Genomic DNA, 23,926 nt, shown 5'->3' with positions numbered 1-23,926 from the left:
ATCGAACAAAGAGTTTAATCGATTCAGTTCTAAGCCCTCAATTCGAAACTTTAAGTGATCAATGCCCTAATATTTTTTGCTTAGTCCATAAGCTTTCATTATTGATGGGTTAAGTTAATTGCTCGTAATGATTGTAGACCTAAAGTTTCGTCTTTAATTGAGCAAAGAGTTTGATTGATTAAGTTCTAAGTCCTTGAAGTTTATTCTGAGTCATGTTTTAACAATGCTCTGATGATCAATCAATCCTTAACTTATTTCAATTGTTTTTCAATCCTTTTTTACTCTAATTAATTATTTTTATTTTATATACCCATAGCAAATTCAATGAGGATTGCGGACGCTCCCGTCTGGCCGCCGCCTTCCTGAACAAGCGACGTGGTCTGGACGCCTGCCGTGTGTCATCCAGTGCCGATGGAGAGGTGCAGATCGTGCCCGCCTCCGAGCTGGAGCAGCACAAGGATGCACAGCTGGTGTGCCCCAGCATGGAGCGACGACCGGTCACCGATTTCCGTGCCTGCAACGTGGACGTGGGCCTGCCCCGGGCCATCTTCATCAGGACAGATGCCACCAGTGTGGAGCAGGAGACCGTCAAGCATCTGTTCTCCTTGATCTCGGACAAGTTCGGTGCCCATGGCAAGTTGGTCGATGTCTTCGCACTGTTCGGCGAGTTCCAGAAGGGCAAGAAGAACGTTTACTTCCACGTGAGTGTGCTCCCCTTTCTGTCTTAACTTTGAGATGATATATATAACTTAAATATATATTCCCCTTCAGGACAACGCCGTTCAGCTGGTTACGGAGATCAAGAGCGAAATCCAAAACGAGCAGATCTACGCAGATCTCCAGTGTGATGCTAACAAGATCACCAAGCAGTGAGCACGGAGCACGGAGCACGGATTTTACTACCAATGTATATCTCCGCCCCATTCGCAATCTGCTTCAATAAATTTTAATCTGAATATTACTAAAAATTATTGGTTTTTTAATAGAGAGAAATCTGCATTAAGTTTTTGCAGATACTATTCAGAAAACCAAATATTGTTGAATGGGGTCAACAAAACCTATTAGCATCATATTAAAAGTATTGATTTTCAAATGAAGAGAAATCTGGCTTAATTATTGATGTTACCTATGAATATTCTTGAATGGGGTCACCAATTTACAGATTATTATATTTTGGATAAATAATAATTTAAATAATTAAAATGTGTAATAGCTTTCGAAACTTTTATTTCATTCGCAAAATTAATTGACCAAAAATGGTCCCACAAGCTAAACATACAAAATTTAAGTGCAGGTTAAATACGAAATTGAACCCAAACTTCTGGCGGTGTCACTCTTATACCTTTTCAAACTCAGTTAATCGAGTACTTTCATTCGGCTACAAAACCTGGTCGTAAAATTAATAAGCCAAATATTTACAATCAAATAAAAATTAAAATTTAAGTGCAGGTTTATTACAAATTAAAGCACAAACTTCCAGTATCAATAGATTAAGCTATAAGTTTAGTTAGTGGATTGCGACCACCATCCACTATCTTTAGCTTATAATCAGTCATTGCTTTTTGCAACCCCCATCAGTTATTCACACCAGTTTGTTTTCTTTCAATTACAGCAATTTATAGTTTTAATTTAAAAAAAAATACACATTACATGTATGGAACCAGCTAATGTATAATGTATAATGTATATATCATATATGGTATATATATAATTTCACATATCTGTGTTTTGGGTAAAATCGCCAGGGAAAATCGTACGTTTCACAATTGCTTCGACCACGGATGGGTTTCTGTGTTTCTTTTTGGGACATCTGGGAAGTTTGAGAAGAAAATTCGTTGATGCAAACATTCCTGCTGGGGTTTTGGGTCGCGGTTCCTAATCTTCGGACACATCGCGCAGCGGCTGCTCCGTCGAAGATTCGGCACCACTGGGCGTCTCCTCCTCCTCGGAGTAGTCCTCGTCATGGGTGTGGGTCACCACGGTGGGCGTGGAGGGTCGAGTGTGCACAATGGAGCTCTGCAACGAAAGGGGGTTATGGGATTTAATAAAGGTTACAACAAATAGCTTTAACAAACGTAAAATATTCTAGAAATCAATTGTATACTTTGATTTTATATTTTTATGGTTCCCATTGATTCAAAAAAGGTTACAACAAGGCAAAGTTTATATACCCTTGCAGAATATTCTAGAAAACGATTGTTTACTTTTATTTTTAACAAACAGGCTTAAAAATAATAAACCTTTTCCCTTTTGCACTATTTTTGTCAATGGTTCCTATGACAGCTATAAACTGTCTTTGCCTGATTTTTATAAAATTGAAACCCGAATTTTAGAATGGTAGCCATTACTATATTTTGCAGCATGTATATTAAAAAGCAACGTTGTTCAATTTTTGTTTCATTTTTTGTTTTGTTTAAATGTTCCTATGTAAGCTACATATATATGGTCCTCCGATCCGGCCCGCTTTGACCTATACCTCCTGCATAAAAAAAACGATTTTGGGAACGTTTTATCCAGAAAGCTTTAAAACTGAGAGACTAGTTTGTGTGCAAACGGTCAAACGGACAAACGTTCAAACGGACAAACGCTCAAACGGACAAACGAACGGACGGTGATGCTAGTCAAGAGTACATATACTTCCTCCAGAAATTATACCCTCTGCTAGGACATAAATATATATTTTGAGATCATGTCTTACGGCGCGATGCAAATCCTTGGTGTCCTTGGCCTGCTCGGTGCCGGCCACAATGCGCGCCGGCTCGTCCGGGGAGGATGCTGCCGCCGAGGCGGATCCAGGAGCAGTAGCAGTACCAGGAGCAGGTGCCAGCGGAGGCGGAGGCTGGTGGGCCTGGTCGTGGGCCACCGTCGACTCGTGTGGCAGGAGCATGGCCGGAGCGCGGAACATGTACGAGAAGGGGTAGTAGATGAGGTTGAGCAGGGTGGCCGCGTAGACGTCGGCATACCGCACCACCTGGCTGGAGAAGAAGGTCTGACGCGATCCGGAGCGGAAGAGCGAGCCCATCATGCCGTAGGACATGTCCATCTTGTGCGTCACATCGCGGATGCAGGTGCGCAGCTGCGAAATGTCCGGCTTGACCTTGGCACTCGAATCGAGATCCCTGTAGAGATCGCCCAGCTTGATGTCCAAATTCTGGAGCTCCGCAAAAAGCTGGCACTCATCCGTCCACACATGCAGCTCCCGCACCAATTCGGGCACAATCAAGAATGTTCGCCACCCGCGTATCTTCTTCGATTTGAGAATATCGCCAAAGATGTGATCGCCCACGTAGAGCACATCCTTGCCCTTGGCATTGATGAACTTGGTGAAGAGCTCACAGGATCCGCCCGAATACACCTGGCCCGGCTGCAACGGTCCAATGTGGGTGCCGATCTTCAGGCCGCCCGTCTTGGTGTCCACCTGCCGCAGAACGGTGCCCTCGTCGAAGAAGAGCGGCTTGCGGGCATCCACCACGATCACATCGAAGTAGGACTTCCAGTCGCGGTGCGGCTCCTCCGGCGTGGCGCCATGTGGGAAGTCGAACAGGTAGGTCATGATCTCGTTGGTGTACGTGTAGTCGCTGTTGGTCAGCATGAACAATTTGGCGCCCGATTCGCGAATGCGCGACAGGACCGTGGGCAAACGCTCGTCCTTCTTCACATAGTGTGCCATGTTCTATTGATTATATCACATTATTAGATTGTTATATCCATCTTACTATCTGACAGATCAGATATCACGCACTCACCTGCGTGGTGCGACGCTTCAGATCGCCATCGGAATGCACCCAGTCGACGGCGCGACGCACGTCCTGGAAAATCGACTTGTAGGTGAAAAGGAAATCGCCAGCTTTGATGCCGCGCTCAACGCTGTCGGGGGAAAGAGAAAGAAGAGTGGAGAAAGTAGAGAAAGGGGAACAGAGAAGCGGGATAAGTGGACCAGAGGTAGCAGATAAGGGGGGGCACTACTCAGTCTAGCACCTTTATAAATATAGAATAGTATAGCATTTAATGGGCTACCACTACTTGAAGAGTACAAAAATGGGCAATTATCTTACATTTTGTTAACCAAAATGTATTGTTGTTTATTATTTAAGTCGTTCTTTAAATTTTTTCTCTTACAAAATCTTAAATATGGATTAAACAATTTGAAAATCATCAAAAACTAAGAATTTGAGTTTTTTTAATAATAATATAATGAATTGTTAAAATAAAACAACAAAGTCTAAGTTAAAGGTTCAAATTGTCTTTCATGCCCTTCAGTTCGAAATGCATAATACTGAAAATTTGTAAATATATAACAAACAAAGAGATCTAAACATCTATCGAATTCAGAATTTCGTTAAGAAAAATAAACTCAATCTTACCGCACAAATTCGCTGCTGTTGGTAAAGAAGTCGGTGAGACAGGCCAGAAGATAGGTTTCCGGCAGGTTGAAGAGCGTGTTCAGGACATACACACGCGACTCGTCCAGTTTCAAGAACTTGTTGGGATACAGTTCGTACACCTGGTGACTGAAACAAAGGAGTTTGATGAAGATGTTTGAATTGTGAGTCTATATCTCTATAACTCCACTTACTGCTTGATGAACTCAAAGCCATGAACGCAGACCAGAATGTTGCCGTAGGCATCCACTTTCAGCAGATTGCCGTAGAGCGTGTCGAACCACAGGCCGCGAACCGGAAAAGTGGGATCGTATTCGAACTGCAGGATCTCCTTGGGATAACCCATGGAAACCAGGCGCTCCTTGACCAGATTGAAGCCCAGTTGCTCGTACTGCGGTGACTTGTACTCTGGTTTAAAAGGGTATTTATTAATATTTAGTTGTTTTAAATTATATATGATTAATTAGTTACCTGCCAGTGTGTAGTCCATGTCGAAGCCATAGTACTTGATGTTCTCCAAATGCAACGATCTGTTCACAAACACTCTGCAAAATAGAAAGGGTATTGTTTAAGTGGTGACTTTATTGCATAAATAAAATGAGAAGAATTCGAATAATATTGCATACACTTGGGCTTTAAAAGAAAAATTCTAGGGCTTACAAATTTTAATTTTATAAAATTGATCTTTTTGAATAATGGTTTTACTGATTGATTTTTATTTACGATTTGTTTAATTATTTGTATACAATACTCACAAAGAATACTATAATGGATAGTTATTAACTTTCTTCATTTTGTCTCATTCAAGGAATAATAATCATGTCTTTTGTATTTTTAGTATTATACTTTATCATTTTACTAATATTTAAAGCTTAAATTTATATTTAATCCATTAGAATCTTCTAGAATGTTGTTTTGACGTCGATCGATTCGGCTGATCGTTCGATCTGAAAAGCAAGTCAATGGGTTATCAATCTATCTCAATGAAATTGCGAATGAAAGGGCGTTAAAATTCGCCTCGAGTGAGAAATTGCGACATGGAAATGGCGTGAAAAGCGTGTGACATTCAATTTTCAAACTTTGTCGTTGCGCTTTGATGGTGAAAATCTAAACCCCCCACTCCCCTCCCCACCCCTCCGGATATTTCCATTTTTTACCAAGCCGGAGGCGGTACTCGGACTCAAATCGTCGCGACTTTGACTGCAACGACAACTGCGGTCAGCAATTAGTGTAGAAAAGTTGTTGTGGGCGGCCCAGGCGCCACCACGCCCCCTTCGCCTTTCGCCAAACCTTTCGTTTGTGTGTGTGTGTGTGTGTGAGCCACGCCTCTTTGTGGGAAAACTCATTAGCGGGATGAGCGTGGACAAAATGTTTTGGAGATACCCTCATTTTGGGGTTTTTTCTGGTTTAGGGTTAGTTGATGATTTCGATTTATCATGGCTAAGTTTTTTATGCGGTTAAAACTTTATTCACTTGTTTCCATATTATAAACCAAAATTTAAACCTTTGCCGCCGAATCAATAATTCGATAAATCATGGCAAGGGGATTAAGCCAACACCCAAAACAAAAAGAGCATTTCGGTTTCGGTTTCTGTTGGACTTTTCTCTATTTTGGATTTTGAGGACAGTTTTTTATGTGTGTTCTGGGTGTGCATGCTGTGCGTTTATTTATTCAGCTTGTCCCTTTTGGCAATTCTGGTCCACTTGAACATTTGCCAAATAAGCGAAAAAGTTGCATCCTCTTTGGGGCACCAGTTTTCCTCAGCCATCTTTGGACCAAATCCCTCCTTTTTTAGCCAAACGTTGTTGGTTGATCTTATTCGTTGTGTTGTTGCTTTGACCCTTTTGTTGCTTGTGCTTTTGCTTTCGCCAACCCAAGTTCGAACAGAATGCATAAATCTGACACAAAACACACACCACAAAAGGGAGCACACTTTCGCAGCAATAATTAATTTTTCCATTTCCCAGCTGAAGACAGCATTGCCAATTTTCCAGTCAAGAATGTTGCTGACTTTTAATCGATTTGGGGTTAAGAGGATGGCAAAAATATATTTGGTGCTAAAATCTATGTTATATAAATTTAATAATTGTCGCTTTTAAATTTAACATTTCAATTTATTTAATTAATAAACCATTATTGTGGGAAAAATTAGCATCAGTACTATTGATATATTGACGATAAAAAAAAAACAATTTTTATACAAATGCAAACTTCTCGACAAACATTGCTATTTCGAGGTCAAAAGCTATAGATGTTCAGAACGTCAATTGCTAGGCATATGATGTACTGTACCACATATTTCCGCAAAAATCGCAGAGGTGACAAAAAAATTATTCAAATTTAATAATTATCTGATATATAGCTATTTAGATTTAACATTTAAATTTATTTAATATATAAAACGTTATTGTGAAAATGTTCTTCAAGTAACTCATGCTAAATTACCATTAGTATTACTGATAAACTGACGATAAAAAATTCAATTATTATACGTACGCAAATTTCTCGACAAACCTCACTATTTTGAGGTCAAAAGCTACAGATTTTCAATTAATGCACCACATATTTCCGCCAAAAATCGCCGAAATGACTAAACGGATTAATTCGGGATGGTCGTGGCTAGAAATAGCCTAATAAATGCATTAATAAAATGTCACTAATCCGCCGTTTGTATGGGTTAATTGTCACTGCCGGCGGATGGCGCGGCGTCAATTAATGCGACTGATTTCGCGGATCTAAAAATAAGAACCCATTTCCCTGGGAAATGGTTAGATTGGGTGCCCAGATTATTGATCGCGATGACATTGGCCCATGTTTGCCTTTCGATATACACGGCGGATGAGCAATGTTTGTGCGAGACACAAGTTTTGCCATATTTTCCTAGAAGGGAGTCGCGGAGGGTGGTGTGTTTGCCTTTCATTTGCATTGATAACAAGCCGCTAAATACTGTTTTGCGAATTCAGAGCTCTCAATTCCATTGGCTGAATGCTCAAATGCGTCAACGAACTGATTGGCAGTGTTTTGTTTACACCGCCAAGCGATGCGATGTGCTGCGATGCAATCAACATTTTCCAGCGCCAAAAGGTCATCGGTACACATTAGCACCATTCATACATACATATATATACCACGCAGTGCACATTAAATACGTATTTTTCTGTTTTTAGCTGATTATATTATTCATAATCGGTCCATTGACACTGCCTGAATCAGAGCAGCCAATTTGAACTTTCTCTTAATGGACTTATGCTACCAAACTGTTCGAATTTTTCTACTATGAGGTTCTTTTCTTGGGTTTTTTAAGTTTTATTACCAAGCTAAATACAAAAATAAATTTAAAATAAGATGAATATTATATACTTTGCTTTACATACTATATATTTTATACAGATTGAAAGTAATCGGTTTGTTTTTTTGTTAAAGTATGGTTTATTTAAATAGACTTAAATGTAAACAAAACCTTGAAGGGGGGTAAGGCTTATCTGGGGCAATTCTTATCAATATTGCCAAAGAAACTATAGGTCTAAAATCAACGCTTGAAAAACAATGATAATACTTTGTTGCAAAACAAACCAATTTGTTTCATTCATAAATACCCTTGTTTTTATTTTTTTATTGTGTTTTGAATAAACCCAAAAAACAACCCAGTAGTTTAAATGTCTGGAATAAATTTACTATTTACTAAAGTAGTATATATAATAAATCTTTTTTCTATGCCATAGTAGTTATTCATAGGTTTTACAGAGTTTAGTAAGTAGTAAGTATTGTCTTGAATAAATAAAAAATGACAAGCTCTAATATTTTGATTTTTTTTAGAAAGGTTGATGTTGATGCCTTGGACAGTTTTTCTTAGTTATTGGAAAAAAGAAGTAACTGTAATTTAAAGCTTCGTTAATGTTAAATACGCATTTTATCAAAGGTTAAGCATTGATGTAGCAATAAGAATTGTTGGATCACTGTGTATTTGGTTCGATGCAAGAGAGACTTACGCGTGGTGCGGCTGCTGCAGAAGCCACCACAAGGATGTGGCTGCTCCTCCGGCTCCGGGTGGGAGCTTAGTGCCCGTGACAGCTGTCCTGGACATGCCACACTTATTGCCACTGCCACTGCCACTGCCACTCACAGCCGGGGAATCCCCAGTTCTGGAGCACACCAATGTGGCATTCAAACTTCTTGCACAGTTGCCATTAAGCCAGTTGTTGTTGTGATTGTTGTGATAGTTGTCACTCAAGTTGTTATTATTATGCATTGTTAACTTGTTTACTTTTCCCGCACAATGTGCAATGAAAATGGTTGGTGGTCAGTGGAAATTGCTTTGCCCAAGTGCGAATTTCCTTTTTATTGCACCCTCTCTCACTCTCTCTTTCCCTCTCTCTGTCTACTCTTGGCTGTCGAAAATGGGAATTTATGGCCGAATGCGAATGCTTATCGTTCTGTCAGTATGAGTATATATGTAGTATAGTTTTCGCCCCTCAAACGGATTGGCCCTGCCAGTAAGTCTGCTGCTAGGACTCAAGGATTCTGGGATTGTCAAGTGGAGTTGCCCATGTCCTTGCTGAAGGTTTATTGTGCTGCTGTTGATTAGATTCTGCAGCATCCCAGGGAGCAGAGCACATAATGGCCATAACTCAGCGCCCCACACCAAATTGCATTCGCTTGTTAAATCAAAATTCATATCATGCCAATGCTAGTTTATCAATTTGCTTCTCACTTCATCCCCCTTGAATGTCCATCCGTACCCGCCTTTTATACTTTGGACACGTGGATGTCGCTGGCCAACGTTGCGTATGCGTCATGCTACGTTATTCCCATAGAAAAGCAGTTGCATTTCTATTTCAGTACACCATCAGAAAACACCAGCACACCAAAGCCATTGCCATCGTCATCGTCATCATCATCATCATTATCGTTCTTCTAACTGGCAACTTGCAATTGCAATTGAGACATTTCAGCTACAGCTGCTGACGTCGTTCAGTTGCCACGTGCCACCGCTCTTTGGACAAAAACCTGAGCAATGCGATTCCAGTGGGGATAATAACTAACCAGTGTACAGGTGGTACACAAAAGACAACAATTGGCGGCCCATCAGCACAGAAGCACCGCCGACCCATCGCAGAGTTAAAAACCGGGTGAAGAGGCCATCAATAATGATAAACTTACTATCAACAATCAGGCGGAAGCACTGATTAGACACTCAACAACTTCTGACAATTAAAATTGAAGTAGCTTTTATCAAGCAAAAACTTTGAAAGTATTTCAAAATGTTAACTACTTGTTTGAATATAAATTGGGCTACTAAGTGCACTTAATAAATGTCAAGTATTTGGCTTAGCTTATAAATAATTGTAAGTTGAGGTTTGTTTTGTATTTAAAGCTCAGAAAATGCAGATGAACTATACGGAATTTTGTATGGCAATCCCCTCTAAAATTCAGTTTTATTTAAAAACTTGGAAAGTGTTTTAAATAAACTATCATAGCTGTTCATAAATGTCAAGTATTATAACTTGGCGAGTATTTTAAACTCAACAAATGTAGACTACTCGTATATTTGTTGAGCTAAAACAATCTTTTCTTTAAATAGGAACTCCTTTAATATCAATTTATGGGGAAAAAACAATGTAAATTATATAAATTATTGAATTGTTGTTTTCTATTCGGAAGTCAGCAAAGGGAGCTTAATTTTACAAAATCACTATCTTTAACATGTTGTGTTAAAAGCAATGCCTTCTTAAATTCAAAATATCGATAACTGATTGCTTTACAAAAAGGCCTTGAGCTATAAACCAGTATCAACAGAGTAATAATCAACAAGTCTTTATTGTTGCGGTTAAGATCTTTCTATCCCCGGGCCATTCAATTGATAAGTGAGAGCTCTCTAAATTCAATTATATCCGTATCGGCAGTTCCCACAACCTCCTACCCTGGAATCACCCGGACGAAACTCAATTCAACCGCAGAGTCGTGTCAGAATCTTGTAAGAGGTACTTTGGTGTTTTGGGCTTCAATTAAAATCAAAGTGGCAAACAAAGGCAACTGAGTTGTTGGCCAATTCTCGGGAGGAGTAGAAGGGCATCCCAGTATCCCAGAATCCGAAAATCACGTCATCAAGGCTTCCGGCCAACGAACAGCGGTCACCTATGTGGTCCAGGGCGACGCAATTGGGCGATAATTGACTTAATAAGCATAACCACAAAACCAAATAGCACTTCCCAACACGCACATACACATTTGTGGACAGCACATGTGCTGTTGTTACACTGGGCAGCAGGAAAGTGGGAATTGGGAGATGCTGTGGAGAAAACTCTTCGTCCTTACATCAATCTATCTATATTGTTCGACTTATGCCACAATTAAACTATCGCTTACAATAAAACTTAATGAAATTTTGAAATATGTAGATAAGCTTCTAGTCATAAAATCGCAAATATTCTTCTCTGTATTTTTATTTATTTAAAACGATTTTTTTTAAAAATGAACATGTCCAACCGATTTGGAAATAAATACTTTATGTTTTTCTCACTTTGTAAAGAGTGTTATCTTTAAGTTTAAAACTGTTTTGACTACAGTTCTTTTCGGAATATTACAAAACCATTATTATTTAACAAAGCTAGGATTTCTTAAACATTAATCCATAGTTTAGCTGACTAGTGTCCGGCTGGCCGAAGCACTGGGACAAAGCAATTCGCGTTCATTTCCGACACGGGTTTACGTCTAATTAAGACCTTAATTGCCAGCCACACACACACAAACACTTGCGGAAAAAGGAAAAAAATTTAAGACGTTGGGGGGGTGGGGAGAAAGCGGTCGGTGGATTAGGAGCTGGGAGATTTTGGCACACTCAAACAACACACGGCTACACTAATCGAATCCTGGGAACTACTGAGAAAGCGGAGGAGTATCGCCCGAACTGCGCTCGAAGCGAAAGTGAACTGAGGCCCCCGAAAAAAAATTAACGTAATCCAAAACTAACCGACGTACCGTGCACCATCTATTTGGAACCAACCTCCTGAACTGCTGGGGCTGCTCGGACCCATCATAGTCATGCGTGGCACACCAATTTTATGTGCTCTCCTGATGGCGGTGCTTCTATTTTAATACCCTTGCAGAGGGCATTATAATGTCAGTCAATCGTCCCTTATTTACAAAGCTATTTCAAGAAAACATTTCCGGATCGGATGACTATTTAATGTAACTCCCATGACAACACTTTTTCATAGTCATGGTTGTAGTTTTATAAAAATAGGACAATAGCTGTCATAAGAATGATTGAAAAATTCAGCAGAAAATCGACATATATATACAGTCTTTCTCTACAATACTTTTGTCATACCTGCAAGGGTATATAGACTTCGGCTTGCCAATGCTAACTTCTTTTTTTTGTTGTATTTTTTTCCGTTTTTTTTTTCCGATGGAGGCGGCTTTAGTAAACACTTTCAATTTCATTGTCAGGGGGCTTCATCGCGTGCGACCTTGACAGACCGCTGAAGGGTTCTCGGGGATGGAGGTTGGATGGGTGGATGGATGAATGGGTGCCCCCCAACTGATTGAGGGCGGTTTAGCATGTGAAAACGCCGGACTTAATTAGGCAACGAGGGCTGAACCTCGGTCCCATAATATACTACACTACTTTGCAGCCCCTGCGATGCTGTGGCGCTCAATTTGATCTAAACGAACTTAATCAAATTGCATTGTGATGAGGTTAATCCAATTTCAGAGACCCCCTGCTAACGGCCGAGATGAAAGACAAGCCGCCAGTTTCGTATTCCCGGTATGTATTTAGCTTTGCTTCATTGATGGCCACTTGCGAGTTCCGGTCTAGGCAAATTCATATTGTCCTTCAGCCGTCCAACTTCTGGTTCTTGATATCCTTAGCCTCGTGGGCCATAGTCATCGGAGCCAAATACTGTAAGGGATCGGGCCTGGTCCGGGATTCGTCGACAATTGAGTCCACCTTCTCCAAACGATGCAAAATAGCACGCATATTGGCGGCCGCCTGCTGAAAATTGGTCCTCACCACAGCAGCTAGTGGAGTACTTGGGACCGAGGTTTTGGGATGGAAATCGGGCTTGCGCTTGTGATAGCGAAGGGTTAGGACGGGTTCTGGTCCTTTGTGGGGAAGATTACTTAGCCAAATCAGCAAGGACACAGGCTTCTTACACTGCGGCAAAGGCATCATCACTGTTCAGTCTCTGCGTTCAGAATGAATTTTCTTTTTTGACAATTAACTTGGGGAAGGTTTGACCCTCTACAACTAGTATATGGTTTAAAGACTGCTACCCATTGTGGTATTAAGGATTGCCCTGCAACTATGTTAACTATGTTGCCAAATTTATGAAATATATAATCCATTTATGATAAATAAAAGAAAACGAAACATATTAAGTTATATATATATAATATATATATAATATATATATAATATTTTACGCAATCTTAACTTCAAGTTACAAGTAAGAACTAAAGGGCTGCAATACAGTAGCGTTTAAAACAAATTTTATAAATATGCTAGTTCCAGCGACCAGCATTTAAAGTTCAACACTAAACTATAACTATCAACACACACAAAAACAAAGGTTTCAACCTTTTCGTTCTCTTCTCTTAATTATTTTAAAAAAGAACTAGAAAAATTGATTAGAATGGACTTTCAGAAAAGGTGTCTCAACGATTTTTAGTTAGAGTAAGCCATGCAAGAGTGACCAGCGTACAATGTACACCAATGAAATACAACAATGTGACCATCGCAGAAAAGCTGGAAGCTGTTCGCTGACATTTTGAAGCCTTTCAACCAGAAAACCACAATCCCCGCCCAAACGCGATCTTAGAACATTGTTGAATGCCAAGTTTCTGTCAACTGTTGGCAAACTATTTGCACCTGAAGATGAAGATGGAGCTCTAGCTCCAGCTCCAGTTCCTGCTGCAAATCCTTTAGCCGCAGCTTCAGCCCCGCTACACGTGCGGCACGCGTCGCCAACGCTTAGTCAAAGGAGCAAACTGTTATTTGCATTTTAATGATGCAACGCCAAGGCGAATCGCATTGCATCGCACCGCATCAAGGCTACTGAAACAGAGGGCCACGTCCACCAATCATCTGCTGTCAGTTTGCATAGAAGACATAAACAAAAGTCGCGGCATAATCGAGAACGAAATGATAAATTAAATTCTACATTGACCACAAAATGTGTCCCTCTTCGCTGTTTAAATACTAACATATACATATATGGAGATATATGTGCAATTGCAAATACGGGGAGATTTCCAATTTGCAAATGTGACATTTGCCGCAAATTTTGTTTATTCTCTGACACATCCCATTAATCAAATAATTTAGCCTGCGTCCAATCAAAACATAATCAGACACGGGCGTCGTAGTGGGCGTGGTACGACCTGACCTTGACTTTGATTTTGGATGGGCGAAAGTAATATGTATGGTTCCTAATAAACAGAAGTGATTAAAATAATAGTGCTTTTAGAAATGCAAGTTTTTGCCAATTTCAACGGGAAAGTTTTGTAAATAAATTAAATTAAAATGCAAGTCTTTAAAAATCAACTTTCTTCTAGTTCTTTGTACGCATAGGTTAAATATTCACACATATTTGTGGCCGCTTCAGTTTTCTTTATTCTTTGTCTTTAAAATGAAAAAAAAGTAATGTTATAATTGTTTGTTTTGCATTATTCAGAAAATGATTCACAAGTTCAAAACTATGTAAGACCTCTTTTTTCTGTTGTTTAATACATTTTTGCTTATAATTCTAGGAATGGATACTGAGGCTCTAACATAAAACATTTTTTTTTCAATGAAAACAATGAAATGTTGTAAAATTTATTCCTACGAACATAAAAATTACTTATTAACGTAGTACCCTTTGCAAGTGCATGGCCTAAAATGTGCATAAATTAGCCATTGCAACCGGCCGGCCACAAATAATAATAATAATAAGTTTGGCCAAAAAGTTGTCACAATTAAATAGGAAAAGCCAGTGGCATCTGTGTGTGTGCGTGTGTGTGTGTGGGAAAAAAGGCAGCTCGTTTTAAAATAAATTTAGCATGTGAATTCGAATGAAATGCAAATTGCATTAAAGTTTTTCCTGCTGCGGCTGCTGCAGTGGCTCCTGCCCCATTTCCATGGCCACAGAGACCCCTCTCCCCTCGTTACCCTCTCCGATTTCTTTGTCCATTCTCCATTTGGCTGTCGAGAATGTTCGCGGCGTTTCCGTTTCCGGCTACGCAATAAAAGTTGCCAGCTACGTGACCCCCGCGGAGGCGAAAGGACCAGGAGACCAGGAGACCAGGAGGTCGTGTCTGATTTAAGACAATCATGGGAAACGCGGCGCAAAAGGTGAAGTTGGCTGCCAAAGGTACAAAGAGCAGACAACATTGTTTGCATTCGAAAGCGCCAAAGGGACAGAAGGGGTTAAGAGCATGGGGTCACGTAGCTGCATCTGAATTAAAGCCAGATAGTTGGCGCCTTGAGAAACTTTTGCCAGCTCACCAATGTGAAACATAAATATGCCAATTTAGCCCCAGCTCTCAAGCTAGCTGGCTTAGCTAATCTGCACTGATTGCAGCCGGAGATTAGCCTGGCGGCGGCGATTCATTATGTCAACTGCCGCGTTGACAGCCAGAAATTTGCATTAATTGACTCACAAGCGAAGAAATCAAATAACGCGAAATTAAATGATCGAACGATGGGTGGGAGAATAAAAAAGGGGGAGGGTGGGTCACCATTGGCGGCAATTAGGCAGCCTGCCAACTAAATTAGGGGAAACGTATAAGGTATGTTTGTGTGGCATGGTCAAGGCCGTGTTCATAACTGTAAACAGCAGTTGGGCTTGTCAAATAGTCACCACCTTACCCCCCATCCCAACTTATGCAACCACTTGACCACTTGACCCCTAAAAAGTATGACCTTCAAAATCATAGAGATAAGAACCCTTCGTATCGCATTGAAAAGCTCGGTAAACCCAGCGAGATGATCAAAGGTTTGCCCCACACTTTTGCACTATATTTTCATGCTAATATCATTGCTATTCGCTAGCCCGTGTGACTCAGAGTGAGAAGAAGATAAGGGTGCATGATTCAATCAAGATTACAAATGAGAGATATCACATACCATGACCTTAGTAGCAAAAATAAACTCTCTATATTTCACAATGTGCCGTATGGGTTATGTAATCCCACAAATTGATCTGCTATAAACGAGCACTAAGCTTATCGAATTTAATATTCATACTGCAGACTTTGTTCTGGCACAAACAAATTGAGCTATTATCTCTTCAACTCATTTCTTGATCTTAAAGCTTAAAGTGTGATTTCTTCTTACAATTTTTGAAAACAAAAATTTGTTTTACAGATTCCCTAATAGGTAGCCACTACAAAGCGGAAGCATTGTTTGTACTTTTTTCACGATTGTCATATTCTATTACACGTTTCAGAATCAAGAATCTTCCATGTATTACTAGAATAAAAATAGTTTATTCTGCAACGTACTTTTTGAATGACGTTGGAAGCATTATAATTCTGTTATTATTATTCGTTTCCTGTTTGATTGACTTGTAGAAATGTGTGAAAGTTTAAAGTTTGAAACCATATATTCATATTTGTTTAGTCCAATATTCTAAAATTCGTTTAAAAATAAAGAATTATGATATTTTGCGTAGACCACCATCGGGAGTATCTCTTACTACGGAAAAGTGTTAGTTGACATCCTTAAGTCAAACATTACTTAATGCTTAACTCATTGATCGATCTAGGTCTTACTGCCATTTAAAACTTTATATGTTTCATAGATTTACATTTTCAAGTATTATGTATTATGTAAATCTAGGGGTATTTCTTACTAGAGAGAATCGCTCGACTTAAACACAATATGCTAAACTTATGCATACTCGAATATTCTGAATGTAAGACATTGTCTGGAAAGAATGAACTCAACTGCCTTTTGAATCTTAAAATTGATCATTATTGGCGTAGTTCCAGTATAAAGAGCTTCCCTTAGCTAAGACTCTTGTAAAACTTCCAGGTGGTATTCTTTTTCGTATTACCGCTCACCTGTGACCCAGTTCGCGCTTGTGTCCGTGGTAATTGCCGAGCGCATCTCCGCCCAGCGCCAGTCCGTTGAGCACCGACTGATCCATGTCCGTTTCGCCGATCGTCTGTGTGCGTTCCCGTTCCCTTTCTCGTTCGCGTTCCCGCTTTGCGATTGTGGAAGAGTTGATGCCGGGACTGGAAGTGGAGCTCGGGCTGGAGCTCGGATTGGAACTCGGACTGGAGCTGGAATGTTTCTGCAGCGGATTCTGCTTTTGCAGCTGCTGTTCTTTCTTTTGCTGCTGCTGCTGTTGTTGTTGTTGTTGTTGTTGTTGTTGCTTTGGCTGTGGCATCTTGGCGGTGCTGCGGATTACAAGGCCACAAACGGTGCGCCGCGTCGCTGCTGCTGCTGCTGATAAAGCTCTTTTACCCGGTGGGAGTGCCAAATGGGTGGAGGGAGGGGGGCGCGCGATAAGTATCTTATCAGCTGTTTTCGGCGAACGACTACGTCACCGAGATCTGGAGTTTGGAATGATATCTGAATGATGATCGTGCGTGGCAGCGCGGTACACTCTTTGTTGCTGATCGTTTGGGTAAGAAAACAAAAAAAACAAAAAAGTTTTGGGATTTCGGTTTCGATTCCGATACGTATTTGGATTTGGATTTTCCTCGATTCAATTGGCTCAGGTCGAACAAAATTCCAACGATTTCGGTCAACGTTCGAATTTCAACTGAAAGTGCAATGTGGAAATGGGAATGGAGGAAGGAAGCGGCGGCAGAGCAAAGAGCGCCAGAGCGCTAGAGCGCCAAAAAGAGAGAGTCGCAAACTCTCTCCGTTTCCGAACTGGCGGCAGAGCGTCGGCGTCGAAAGCTTTGCTCTTTCTCGTTCGCCCTCTCTCTACCCCACTCTCTTTCTCTCGCTCTCTCTCTGTGTCTAGCCCCCCTTTTGCTGTTTTTGTAGTTGTTGCCGTGGACGGTGTCAACGTAGACCGTTCAGTTGTTGTTTTGATGCCTTTTATGCAATAAACAAAAAAAATGTTTTCTACTTTGTTTTGCTACCCATCACTCGGTGAGGGGATGATAGGTCAGGCGATCACCGAACAAAGTAGCTCAATAAGAAAGGAACATACATATGTACGTTCGTATACCAATCTGAGCTTCACATTTACACACGTCTTTTAAAAAAACAGGTTACAATATAAAATTTGAAAGAAAAATAAAATTAAGTGAAAAGTGATCATATTCACAACGATTTTTGATTCCGTGTACTGGGTGTCAACTGTTCGTCACCCCCCGCTCTCTTGTTTATCTTCACGCCCTGCTTGCTCACTCAAAAATAGCTCCAATAGCCAAACTACAACAAATAAGCCAAACAAAACAACTACAAAGACTACACCCACTTGTGCGCATGGAAATTTTAGTGTGCCAGTCTTGGAAATGCTTGGAAAGCGGCAAAGAAATGAAATTATGCACACAAATGTGAGCCACACACGCACACAGCGGTGGTTGAGGAAATAGTTGTGGATTAGGCGAAATATTTCCTTATCATTTTGGTAAAAACAAGTGGCTTACACGGAAAGAAAAGGTCTCTGGACTAAGTTATTATTTAATCTTTACCAATGTTTAATTTTACCGCAACTAACGATTGCAAAAAACTATTGTAAAAGGCATTTCCGCATCGAATGAGTTGGGGTCACCAGTACTTCGTCATGTGGCTAAATTCAATAAGATCAAGGGTTTTCAAACCTTTTGCAGTTTAGTAAGTGAAATTAAAAGCGGGTTATAAAATTTTTAAAATTTTATATAATTCAATGGCAAAAAATTGTTGTAAATTAAACAAAATTAAATACAGTGTAATAGTCAAGTGAACAATAAAACTTTTTAAGCTTTAAACGTTTACGTCAGGTTCTATTCGACTAGTCTGGGCCCTTTAAATATTTAAGTAATCGGGATTGCAAAATGAATCCGCTTTAAAAAACAATTGAAATATCGAAAATCATCCCTAGCAAACACTTTTCTGGATTGTGGGTAGGAACTTAAATATTAGAAATCATTTTCGTTTGACAGTACACTTGCTGTGCTCTCAACTGTACGAAAATAATAATGTATGTGGCACACTCTTACTACTTATGGCAATGTGGCTCACGCCCCCAGCAGGCAACAAGTTCCAATAAGTGACAGACACTGAGAGAAAAACAGAATATAATTAACCAAGTTGGGATTTATAAAAAAAATTACGATTTCCCCGCCAAAAATAATGCAAAGATTTTTGAAAATAACTTTTTGCTCAGTGTACCTGCTAATGCGTGGGGGTTCGCGACTTGGCTAAATGGAATTTTTTGTGGATTCGACGTTTTAACTTTTCAGATTCCACTGGGCGATACAGATACACAGATAGGCGATCGAACGCTCTCGATTTGCCAGCGGCATTGACAGCCCATAAATCCATTCGCATTTGTACAAACATATATATATATGCAAATCCCTGTGACACCTCTGAATGGCAGCAGCATAAACAGCATAGATATGGCCAGGTTTACCATACATACATACATATATGCGCGCATTAATTATGGGCTCAATTATAATGTTGACGGGCGCGGTGGCGTTCATGAATATTTCATCAGCCATTTGCATATTCATTGCCATGTTCATATTCCATAAAACCATATTTCATCTCGCATTTCAGGTGACTTTGGTTGGGGGATCTTTATCGATCAGTCCAGCTGGGCCTTATATACATAAATAGCCATAGGCCTTTCTTCCACACTGCCCACTCACTTAACACCTTTTTCGAAAAGTCGTGCCCAAATACAGAATGAAATATTCTTGAAAATTATTGCTTACACTTTGCATCGTGTCAATGTCAACAGACTCAGACACAAGCACATATGTATGTATGTACATTGCTTGAGATAAACGCATACTGCAGTTGCTGTTGCTGTTGACACTCGAGTGGCTAAAAGTGCCCACTCACTTGCATCTACGCCTAACAAGCAATTCAGTCGTACCTCCCCACTGCTCCCACCACCCTCTAGCTCCTCACCCGCCATCCCCCACCCTTTACCGACCAACACCACACCCCTCCATAACCAACCATAAAACTACTAAAACCGGGCGATAATGGGCAGCGTCACAAAATATTGTAATCAGCAAAAACAAAAATGGCAAAAGACACGATTGCCGACAAAAAAATTATAATCAAGAAGACCTGTATACCCTGGAATTTCTTTACAAGCATATGTCCAATTTTATCAGTCGATAAAGATTTTTATTGGATTTTTTTTATACTTTAAAGCTATGATATGATCATTATTTTTCTTAACACCTGATACATTCTAAATTCAGCTTGCAACATGATTTGTAACAAATGCGCTGTATTGAGATCAGTTAGAATAAATCGCATATCTGCTAGATTATATAGATCTTATATAAAACACAAATTTAACTTTATTACCACTTTAATATTTATTTATTTCCATCTGATAGAGCCCTATACACCCGAAATTCCTGGCTAGACTAATGGGCAGGCACTATCAACGTCAGGTTGTCAAGCGAGCGTCCCCATTTCGTGTGGATTAACTAGCTAGTCGTTGTTTTTACGCTTGTTGTTGTTTTGGCTGCGAGATAAGACGATAAGGTCGTAGAATACCGTTCGCACTTGGCATTGACCATGGTATATGTGTATATGGACTCTCTTTACTTGGAAATCTCTCTTGTATTAACATCGTTTACACTGATCAAAATAGAGTTTTCAAATTTGCAAAGCCAAAAACAGCAATTTTCTTTTTCCAAAAAGCAATAAATATTTGACAAGATCATTATAACATTTAAATTTAAAGTCAAAAATGTTATTTTATAACGAACTCTAATTTATGAATTGACATTTTATTGATTTTTATTTTTAAATTTGGGTTGTTAATATTATCCGGATGGACTTGAAATTACAAAATAAAAACTCTTGTATTCATTCTGTGTGTGTAATAATCAGGTTTTGCACTATAACTGCCTTCTTTACAGGTTTTTGAAATGATTTTTAAGCCCTAAGCCCAGGGGGCACCCTATAATTCTCTATCGAAACTGACCTACTCGAAGGCTTGTTAACTCTTTTTTGCTCGACTCACCTGTGGGCCGCTTGGCGGTAATACTTCTTGGGCAGGGCCGAGGCTGAGCTGGGTCCCGGGGTATTCGGTGCCGAATCACTCATGTCGCACTGAAAAAGAGTCGAAAATCGGAAAATTAATGAGCAGCCTTATCTGCCTTCCACACACAAACAAACACACACGCTGCGAATTTTAAAGTAGGAAAATTGAAAATAGAAAACGAGAATGGGGATATGAGAATATGAGGATGAGGCTGAAATTGAGAACGCAGGCAGCGCAGGCAAAGCAATCAAAGTGCTTGAAACAAAACAATAAAATATATATATATGTGAACTAGGGAAGGGGAGGGGAGTGCAGTGCTGGGTGGTGGCAGCTCTGGCCAACCTCCTTTGACTGACACAATTGGCACAAGTTTAATGAGTTTTGCTGCAACTGATTGATATGCTGCTGTCGCAGCGACTTCACCCTACTATTCCTTCCATACAGAGCTCAAAATGCGTTCTAGTTTTGAAAATTTAAATTATCCTTATACTTAAATCAAGTGTACGCTTTCACTTGTTTTATCTTTAACTATATACGCACATATTAAAGTACTTTTTTTTTTGATTAACTTGCTTCTATTTTTAGGATCACATATTTTGTAGGCTTTTATCTAGAATGATACTCTTATTTTTAAATATGTTTAGAAGTATCTTTATTGTTATACGATTATGCTGCCTAATTTTCTACTATTTATAAATCATAAATTTTGAAGACTTCTGTCCAAATATGTGTAGATCATAAATTTATCTTGAAATACACTCTTTGTTTTGGAACATAGGAATTTTTGCGGTAGAATGTTTATTTGAATCACAGAAATTAGTTTTCTTTTACTTATTCTTATGTCCTGAATAAGTTTTTGTTAGATTTCCCTCAGTGTACTTACTTGGTAGGGCGGCAAATCGCAATAGTCCCTTTCGAAGGACTTGTGCGGATCCTGCGGCTGAGTATCTTCGCTGGGCGTGGCCTGCATTTTGCCTAAACTGGCATAGAAGCAACTTAACTTAAGGCTGTTGCTGCAGCTGCTGCTGCTGCTGCTGCTGCTGCTGCTGCTGTTGTTGTGACTTCGCCGGTAATTTGGGAAACCGATGTGAATTGTGTGGATCCTTGGGTGGAAGTTACCCTGCGAATTAGCCTTAGCCCTGCTGATGATTTCGCTGTTCTCAACCGATTTCTGGGACAGTAGCCTCAGCTGAACAATTGCGACTTTGGCTGTGTGATTTGGATATCTTAAGGTGGCTGTTGTTTCGGATCTGCTTGTTAATTGGCCGTACTGCAAAGTGTTTGTTAAACGGCGTAAGTTTCTCATTGCCAACTTAACAAAGGGTGTGTGCGTGTGTTGGTGTGTGGAAACAAACTAAGAATGCAATTGTGTGTGTAGTTGTGTTCGTGAGTGTGAGAAAACAAACAAGCAATTTAAATCTTAAATATAGATGGTCACATACCTGGTACTCAGAAAATTAATCCGAATAACACTATTATATTAAGTTAGAAATAAATAAGGTAAAGATCATTTGATCGATATGAAATTTTGTAAAATTGGAATGCATATTGTGCAGTATTCCATAGCTTGAGATAATTTTGCTTTATAGGGTTTGGTTTCCAAAAGATCTGTGTATATTTTATTTCTACCTAAAATAGTGTTCATGTTACTTTTCAACGAGTACCTGGTGTTTTGTAAGCTAGCCCAAAAGTAGGCAACATATTTGTTGATTTTGTTGGGTGCGTGCGTTCAAGCTAATTTATCGTGTTTTTGCCACTGTTGTTTGTGCTGCGTAATTTCAGAAAACAAGTTTTTGTTGTTGTTGCTGCTGCTGCTGCTGCTGGTGCAAGGTGCCGGCAAAGTAAAAATCACATGACACCACCCCACCAATCACACATATCGATCTATCAAAGGCCGGTCATAGGGCAAAAAACCGGAGAAAGTAACGCCAGGGGGGCGGTGGCTCTAAATATACATATGTACATTTGTATGCCCATATGCATATCCATATCCATTGGTCGGCAGCAGCAGCAACAACATGACTCATCTTTTGGGCCACAAAGGCAAGAAAGCAGAACAAAAAGTACCTGGTTTTGGGAGGTACATATGTAATTACCTTCTTGCTGTCTGGATTCTACGATAACTATGGAAAGTTTTTGGGTTTTTCAGGGTTTAATTTCTTGAGTTTTTGCCCAACTATTCCAGCTATTTTTGCACTCACGCACGCGGCCACGATTTCATAACACACACACAACACTGCCCGGATGATTTTCGGTGTTTTTAAAAGTTTTCCAAAATTTCCATCAAACACAAAATAATGAGCGGCCAGCGTTTCTTTCTTCGGTTGGACTCGTTTCTCTTTTTGTATTTTTTTTGTTGTCTATTTTCGTGGCACTGCGACCGCTTTTCCGACTGCTTTTCCGCTTGTTTTTCTGCCAGATGATGCGATGTTTAGCATATCAACAATTTTGCTTTCCCTTCGATTTTCGTTTACATTTTGGCCCGCAATTCTGACAGTTCGAGCGCAGGCGCTCTAATTTCATTTACTCTCTCTTGCAGATAAAAAGCCGATAAGGCAGAAAAAAAAATGTGGATTTCGGAGAGCAAAGAGTGAATGAACATGCAGTTGCCGGCAAAAAAGCTCCAGGTTGTTTGTAAACAATGCGGCACTTTTCTAATGCCTGGCAATGCTGAACACCTAAATTTGGCGCGCATTGTTAGTTATTCAAAATGTACGTTTTAAGAGGAAAAGTATACCTTACTGATCTAGCTAACCCTAGATTATTTAAAATAATACCACTTGGCCGTTGATTAAACACGCAACTCGGTTTTTTATGAAAGCATTGGAAAATGTTCGAAATTTGGAACGTCATGCCTAATTGAATCGTGATTTAACCCCTTAAGTAAAATTTCAAAATCGACCAAACATAATTACGAATTTTAAACAAAAAATGTTTCTTTATTCTAAAATTGTCGTATGCTAAGTACTTTTAAGCAGCAGCTGGGCAGCTACGACAAAATAAGCTGTGAATGAGTCGAAAAACTATAATTTATGGTTATTAAAACCATTTTGATATAAAATTAAATTATTTCCATGGTATATGGTAAGCCATTAACGACAGACTTCGTCAGACACCTTCAAACAGCTTCTACAAAATGTGAATATTTTGTGAAACTGCCATTTGTTCAATTACCTTTTCGCTATAAATTGCTATGCACAAAAAAAAAACAACTAAGAAAAACCAACAAATTAATTGTTAAAACCATTTTCCATGAAATGGTAATAAAAAATAGTTAAGTTATTATTAAATAGTGGGTCAATTATTCAACTATTTTTGGTGTGCACACACTTGGCCAAGAAAGCAAAAACAAAATGCATGAAAAATCGTGGAGT

General features: G+C 39.6%; 2 protein-coding genes across 5 annotated transcripts; one reads left to right on the top strand and one right to left on the bottom strand.

Moving 5' to 3' along the window:
* Positions 1-299: 299 nt before the first annotated feature.
* LOC128264324 (transferrin) lies at positions 300-968 on the top strand (the record flags this gene model as incomplete). The annotated part of the gene is made up of 2 exons (XM_052999748.1): positions 300-701; positions 772-968. Coding segments are annotated over 2 exons (504 nt in total), but the record flags the coding sequence as incomplete, so codon positions are not given.
* A 623-nt stretch (positions 969-1,591) lies between these two features.
* On the bottom strand, positions 1,592-23,037 carry LOC128264317 (cytosolic purine 5'-nucleotidase). Of its 4 annotated transcripts, XM_052999736.1 has the most exons (9): positions 22,649-23,037; positions 21,436-21,906; positions 20,532-20,620; positions 4,854-4,927; positions 4,577-4,790; positions 4,365-4,511; positions 3,747-3,867; positions 2,699-3,673; positions 1,592-2,016 (listed from the first exon to the last, which is right to left on the bottom strand). In XM_052999736.1, the coding sequence occupies exons 2-9, from the start codon at positions 21,856-21,858 to the stop codon at positions 1,876-1,878; spliced, it is 2,184 nt and encodes a 727-aa protein (XP_052855696.1). In that variant the 5' UTR covers positions 21,859-21,906; positions 22,649-23,037; the 3' UTR covers positions 1,592-1,875. The 4 variants fall into 4 exon arrangements, with proteins under 4 accessions (XP_052855696.1, XP_052855701.1, XP_052855697.1 ...); XM_052999741.1 differs by lacking the exon at positions 21,436-21,906 and having other exon boundaries at positions 22,649-23,030; XM_052999737.1 differs by lacking the exons at positions 20,532-20,620; positions 21,436-21,906; positions 22,649-23,037 and adding an exon at positions 16,432-17,149.
* Between the last annotated feature and the right edge of the window lie 889 nt (positions 23,038-23,926).

Source organism: Drosophila gunungcola, unplaced genomic scaffold (genome assembly GCF_025200985.1).
Source record: "Drosophila gunungcola strain Sukarami unplaced genomic scaffold, Dgunungcola_SK_2 000066F, whole genome shotgun sequence".
Taxonomy (NCBI): domain Eukaryota; kingdom Metazoa; phylum Arthropoda; class Insecta; order Diptera; family Drosophilidae; genus Drosophila; species Drosophila gunungcola.
This window is presented reverse-complemented; position numbering and strand designations above follow the sequence as displayed.

Excerpts from the sequence above, each read along its gene's own strand:
- LOC128264317 (XM_052999736.1), bottom strand. The coding sequence starts at position 21,858 with ATGAGAAACTTACGCCGTTTAACAAACACTTTGCAGTACGGCCAATTA. Across the intron at positions 4,512-4,576 it reads GGCTTTGAGTTCATCAAGCA|TCACCAGGTGTACGAACTGT; the intron begins GTAAGTGGAGTT and ends CCTTTGTTTCAG. Across the intron at positions 2,017-2,698 it reads CCAAGGATTTGCATCGCGCC|AGCTCCATTGTGCACACTCG; the intron begins GTAAGACATGAT and ends CTTTCGTTGCAG.